This window comes from Chroicocephalus ridibundus, chromosome 2 (genome assembly GCF_963924245.1).
Source record: "Chroicocephalus ridibundus chromosome 2, bChrRid1.1, whole genome shotgun sequence".
In the NCBI taxonomy this organism is placed as follows: domain Eukaryota; kingdom Metazoa; phylum Chordata; class Aves; order Charadriiformes; family Laridae; genus Chroicocephalus; species Chroicocephalus ridibundus.
In genome coordinates this window covers 29,308,539-29,315,450 of record NC_086285.1, presented here as the reverse complement: position 1 = coordinate 29,315,450, position 6,912 = coordinate 29,308,539, and the positions used below count along the sequence as shown (strand labels likewise).

Genomic DNA, 6,912 nt, shown 5'->3' with positions numbered 1-6,912 from the left:
TTGCATCTCATTTTACGTTCACCGTGACCTAGATGAGGAATGAAGGTCTCATGTTATTTATGCCTCTGCCAAATCTGGTTTTACTTATTTTCTATGATGAACAACTCTGTAAGTACACGGGGCTTTTCCCAGGAACTCAATAGTGCTTCCATAATACACTGGACAAAGTATCTGATTTACTTTGTGAAGTGGCTAATTTCCACTTTTTCATTGATGTGTATGAACTGTTCCAACTTTATAAATTTTTTTTGGTCCCTCTAATTTCCTGTTAACAATAGGCAGAAGTTCATTTCACAGACCACTAAAGCCTTTCCTCATAGCAATATCTCTACTTGCTACATGGTTGAGGTATACTTTGAACTAGGAATAAATCTCACACGTGCACCATCTTCTCAAATGCTATCTGTGACAATGGGACTGTAAGTCTCAGAATTAAAAGTTTACGTGAGTCATTGGTTTGCTCCTGATTTAAAGTACCAACAAAAAAACCCTACGTGTGTTCTCCTTTCAAAAACAGCAAAAAGTGTTAACCTTATCCATGGATAGTGACTTCCTCAAATTTATCTAGAAAATTAATTAATCTGTGGATTTTAGCATAATTTCAGTTAGATAGTACCTATTCCAAAAAAAAAAAAAAAAAAAAGGAAAAAAGATAAAGACTGTTTATTATGCAATAGTATGTGGTTCCACTGTCAAAATGATTTTGGAAATAGTATTCATACTCATACATTAAAGCCGTAACAGGGTAACTCATCAAAGAACTTTAGCATAAATGACAATCGAGGTTTCAATCTTTTAATTCATGCACAAAATGAATCAGCTGGTTTACTTCTCATGGATTCCAGACTGTGGAATCAAAAGTTTTGCAAAGGGTCAGGAATGTTTGTATTTGATTGATGTATATCCGAGTATTGGAAATTTTTTATGAACTGTGCATATTTTTAAAAGAAATCTAATTTTATACACAATATGGCTGCAATTTATAAATACATAATATACAAGAACTCTGTGGTACACTGGTTTGAAAAATTGGGAATTCTTGGCATCAAAAGTATTTCTGAATAGGTATTGTATACATTTCTGTATCATGTGGCTCCTAGAACAGATCTTTGATGCAGCTATTTGAGGTCTCTTGCACTGTTAGATACACAGTTAGGTACAGATCACCAGAAATAAGGTTCTTTTCCATTTCTAAATGCAGTCGGATATAATTTGACCATCTCTGCCACAGAAGGACATGAAGGACCAATACAATGCCAAGAATGCAGTTCATTGTCTTCTGGTGAAGAATAATTCTTTAGATCAGATGCCTAAGCTTTAGATTGGTTTTGCTGCAAAAGTAGCAGATATTTTGTAATCCCTGTTTTTCTCCACAATTCTCTAACACATAATTTTCAGAGTAGTTTATGGTATTCCTTCAGGATTCCAAGTTACATTATAGGAGTCAGAGAATGCATATGTATGTAATGATTTAATCACAGTAAAACTGCTCTGTGACTAAATCCTTTGAGTAGTATTACTTAAATCTCTAGGCTAATATGCACCAGAACACTACAAGACTTCCATTCTGCTCTCCTATAAATGAAGTTTGAATGTTTCTTAGTTCATTGTAAATAAGTACAATAAATTTCAACAATTTCTGACATCGTATTTTTTAAGTAAGGGAAACTTTGAAAGACCAGGGGTTTGTAAACATTAATTTATTAGTTTGCTTACTACCCACGCAAACCTCGGACAACGGGAGAAAGGGCTAAAACTTTACGAGTGACTTCATAAGGTGGGAAGAAAGTATATTTTCTGTCCCATGCTGAAGTATTTTGACAAAACTAACAAGTGAAAATCTTGCAGCTTTCCATCACTGTTTAGAACTCTGATAGTGATTTTTGTGACGTAAAACCACCTGTTTCCTATATCCTGGATTCCTCTTTTCAAAAGCACAGAAGCTGACACTTAAGTTCTATCACTGATCCACCCAAGGCAAGTTTAATACATTGATATTTGCTCAAGTGCATGATCCATGCAGTTTTGCACCAGCAATAATTGGTTTCATTAAAATATCCCTATTTGTGACACAAAGCATGCTTTAGATGTTTAAATTTAAAAAAAAAAAGTGAACAAAACCAGTCTCTTCATTTCTTACAAATAAATAACTCAACCTTCTTTAATACTAAAAATACACCTTTAGAGATATACATCTTTATTACATCTAGAATTAGTGTGTTATAGTGAGGCAACATTTGCCTGGCCTCGCACTCCGTTAAGGCATTGTTCATATGCAAGACCTAGATACCCATCCGTACATTGTTTAACTGAGTTCATATGCTCGTGTTCATTATATTCCTTTTTCAAATGGGTGAACCAAAAACATTTTTTAACAAAGTTAGCAAACACAAAATATTTCCCCAAAGATTAAATGAAATGCAATGAACTCACACCTAAGTAACACATTATATATTTTGATATTAGATCACTGTTTCACAACCAGATCACCAAAAGAACTCTTCCAAGTTCAAACTCAAAACGTTTATGAAGAATAGCAAGTTCTTCAATGGCTTAAGACAAAAAAATAATATGACTAACTGTGACAGAGGCAAAGTACTAACTACCACAATTAAAAGGATCAAAACATTGCATGATGAATAATTCTTTTTCTTATTGATGTTACTTGAAAAGTTGATAAGTATATTATATATGAACAGAATGTATATATTTCATATGTTTATGGGAAGTTTTAAAAATGAAAGGAAATAACGGAACTGTAACAGTAATAGCATTTAACATCCATTTTTCAGAAATGTAAATGAGAACACAAAGTGTGTAATGCTCACCCATAATACGGATTGCTAATATTTCTAATCATATTTAACACTGGAATTCTACCTACTATTAAATGGAAATTTGTATTGAACTCAATAGCAAAATTCCCATTAAGTTTAACAGAGCCAAGATTTTATTCTTGGTCATAGCACAAATTACTTTATGGTATATATTCAGAACAGTTACTTTCCATAGAGCACAAATGAGGAAACACTACCAGTATAATCACAATTCCTGTCAAAGAAAAAAAATTATTTTATCTCTGCATATTCCTGAATGAGATCAGAATCTGGACTGTATGGCTTGGACCATTTCTTTCTCCAAATCTACGCAGGGTCCAGGGTCACGAGGTTGTCCTTGGAAATGTCATATAAAATGAAGAAATTCCCACAAGCATATCTGTTCAAAGGACCCAAAGTAATAATAATATGGAAGTCTCCTCTCCTACTCGTACATCAATGGGAAAATATTCGCTGATCAATAAAGCTATCCATTGGCTTTGTTTCATTCTCATTTATGTTCTGCATATTTCAGCAAGAGAGGTCCACAACTGGAAGTTGTTTCAAACTTCTAATTTCTTGAAACATTAGTGAAGTGTTTACTGGGACTTTGGAGAAGCTGTTCATGATGCTGTGCATATTTGGAAGCTGAACCATATCTGTGTTTACAGCTTTGACATGAGACCACAGAACCTGGGGGTGAGGGGGGAAGGGGGGAAGCATTGCTAGGAATGATAATTCTGAAAGATATGAGATGAAATACTGAGTTCTTCTTTGGGCAGCCTTCTTTTAGGCATGGACTTGTTATAGTTGCTGGTTATCTTGAAGCTGGGGGTGAAGTGTGCCACTATACATAAAAAAAAATATAAAAGCTATGAGCTTTTTGTTTATAGGAAGAAAATTCCCTCGTACCATAAAAAGGGATCTCTTCATTCCATAAAGAGAGATCAGTGCCTCAGAGGAGGCTAGAATTAAGGCAAAGGCAGGCCTGTGTACACAGAGAGTGGCTCCATGTTTCCCCACTTCTAAATGATAATGAATCGTTTTAAAGAAAGCCCTGCTCCTGTAGTTTCTTATCCAAGTGGAGGCATCCTTTCAAGTTAGCAAGACCCTTCAGTAATGAATTCTGCTTGCTAGGAATAGGGCCCGAGAAGTTTTTATATACTCTACATATATGTCTATATGTATTTGTGCGCACACACACACACACACGTAAATATACACGCACAAACATGCACACACAGAGATTTATAAATATATGTATATATATATACACATATGCAAAGAGACAAGATTGAAAACCATGTCAGACTTGGAGTGTTATCCACTTGTCAGAACCATTTAAACTACTATCTACACAGTACATATTGAAACTCAACTTTAAGATTTTTTATTTTTATGTACAGTTCATTTTTTTTCTCTGGAAATAAAATATCTAAATACAGACAGACTGTAATGTTGTATATGTATAGCTCTCAACAATACTTTAGCTGAATAAATGCTTTGTACATAGTTCTGTCTTTTAATGGAGTTTACAGCTACATTGATAAAATGGATTCCTCATTTCCTGGATTGTTTTTAACCAATAACAAGCAGAGAGACAATTACAAGTTAATATTAATAAGCAGCTCAAATAACACCGGTTAAATTATGTACAATACAAACCATTCATACAAATGAAGACTAGGATATTGAATTTGTTACAATATTTTGTAATAAAGATAAGACAGCCACTTATAACTTACATGTTCTCCGCCAGGCATTGTCCTTCTTAGAGATCAGTTGGAGAGTTTTTTAGTAGCTTAGCTGGCCTAAACTCAATCAGGTTTAAAGAATCAGAGCTTAAAGAGTCAGAGAAACATGAAACCAGAATGTCTGCCCACATGTAAATTCCAAATGTTTGCCCATCTTTACTAGTAACAGGCTCGTTCCACGGAAAAAGAGCCACCTAACACCACCTCGAATGTGCCTACTGTATGCTGGAAAAAAAGTCACGATGCTTTGCTGTGATCATATAATAAGGAATACTGAACTCTAGACACACATTTTTCCCATTTCAACAAGTATTTACTCCTACAGTAGTATTTACCAGTACAGCTACTCCAAGCAGTAGAATGCATGAGTGGGGATTATTGATTGGCATGTACTCAAAGGACTTTCAAAGAGATTTCCATAACAGTCTGTGTTAGAAACCATTCTCTGTCTAGTTAATCCATTTTGCTTGATGATAGGTTATCCTGAAACCTTAGATATCAGACAATGAAAGCTCTCTTAACAGGAATCTCAATAGACGTGAGCTGAAAAGAGTGTGTGTCTCTGTGTATGTGTATGGTTTTATTTCAAATCCATAGTGATTTACAACTAGATTGATACATGGAGCTGACTGGGCAAGAATTACATTAGATTGTTTTCCACTAACATATTTGCAGCCTTTTGACAGCGGCAGCAGCAGGTAGACACATTCCAGGCAATAGATGTGGCCTTCCTCCTTGAGGTTACAGCCCTGTCATACGACCTCTTTTATTCCCCAGGCTTCAGTCTCAGAGACGTGTTGGTCCTCACCCTGATGGGAAGTAGGGTGTGTCACTGTGGTAGTTGTAATCAGGACACACCTTCTGTACTAGTTTATAATCTGTACTATAAAAGGAAATGTAAATACAGATTACTTTAAAGGGCTTGGAGCAGAGCCATGACACGTGGCTCTGGGTCTGCTCCTGATAACAGGTTTTTGAAGGGTCATAGTTGCAGAGTGTGTTCTTGGTAGCCTTGTCAACCTTTTCATACTCGATTCGACAGTTAAAGGACTTCGAATCTTTGGCATCAATCACTGTCTGTTGTGCCAAGTCAAATTCCACTATTTTTGTAGGGGGCACTAGGCTCACAGATACATTCCCTTGACCAGTGGAGTTATGCCTGAAGTAAACGCTAAACGTCCCATTGCCATGGTCAACGATTTTCCCCGTTATTAACAGATTTAGCTTCACAGTCTTGATGTTGGAATGAAAATCGCCCCAGCCAAACATTTTCTTAAATTTCCCAGTCTTGACAATGGGCCGTCTCTTTGCTCTGGGCCGAGGCTCTTGCAGATCTGTGGAGTTCCTCAGCCAGTCCCAGAGATCTTGCTCAGAATAAGTTTCTGGGGCATCGTATCGCAGGTCCAAATCTGTATCATTTTCCTTTCCACGAAAAGTCTGTGACAGCAGTCGGCTGATGGACAAGTCTTTGCTACTTTCTGTCCATATGTGCTTTAGTGTGGATTTGGAGCTTCCTGATTTTAGAAGTTCTGTTTTTCCTCCATTTGTTAAATTTGCACAGGTAACCTGAAAAAGAAAGAAGGGAAGAAGAAAGAAAGGATATATTGAGATACATGGTACAAAACACGCCGTTCCCACCTAAGACCAAAACTACCCTATTTCAAAATCATATGGAAATACATTTTTTTGGAGAAATTAAGTTGTATATTTGTACTCAGTAAAACAAAACAGAAACAACTATTTTCCTCTTCTTTCCCAGTAGTTATTACTTAATTCTCCTTTGCCATTCAGATTTAATTCCAGCTGTTCACTTTATTCTTTAGCCTGAAAACTACTTCTGTTATGATGCTTGTAAATGATGAGCATGTAATGAGCTACTGCAAAAAGTAAGGTACACAGCCAACGTCATCCCCCCATCTGTATGTGGCTTTCACTGGCCATTTCTCATCTCAGAGTGAAATACTCTTGCTTGAATGTTCTCTCTGCAAAGTGACTGTGTCTTCCACAATCAGTCTCGTTCATTTATTTTTGCTGCCGCTGGAGCCCACTGTCAGGGTGCTGTCTTGGTGGTGCCAGCCTGACCATGCTCAGAGTCCCTGTCATTATAAATATAATAATAGTAATATAATTTCCCTACTCATTTTATGAGTACATATTGGTCTGTGCTCTTGACTGGGACCTTCAGTCACAACTACAATATAAATAATAGAATAATGAAAATTTTAATGAGTTTTGCGTTGACAGCTGTACATACTGTGTGCTGTACCTCAATTAATGCAACAGGAGTCACAGTCTTTTCTTACAGTCCCTTACAGATTAGCTACCGATTTGCCTTGTCTGTA

At 36.2% G+C, this 6,912-nt stretch overlaps 1 protein-coding gene across 2 annotated transcripts in view; it reads right to left on the bottom strand.

Moving 5' to 3' along the window:
- Window positions 1–705: 705 nt before the first annotated feature.
- Window positions 706–6,912, bottom strand: part of NXPH1 (neurexophilin 1) — a 146,677-nt gene continuing 140,470 nt past the window's right edge. For both annotated transcript variants that reach the window (XM_063324910.1, XM_063324911.1), the window contains exon 3: window positions 706–6,136. In XM_063324910.1, coding sequence (XP_063180980.1) covers window positions 5,375–6,136 — 762 coding nt within the window. In that variant the 3' untranslated portion in view covers window positions 706–5,374. The remainder of the gene's footprint in view (window positions 6,137–6,912) is intronic.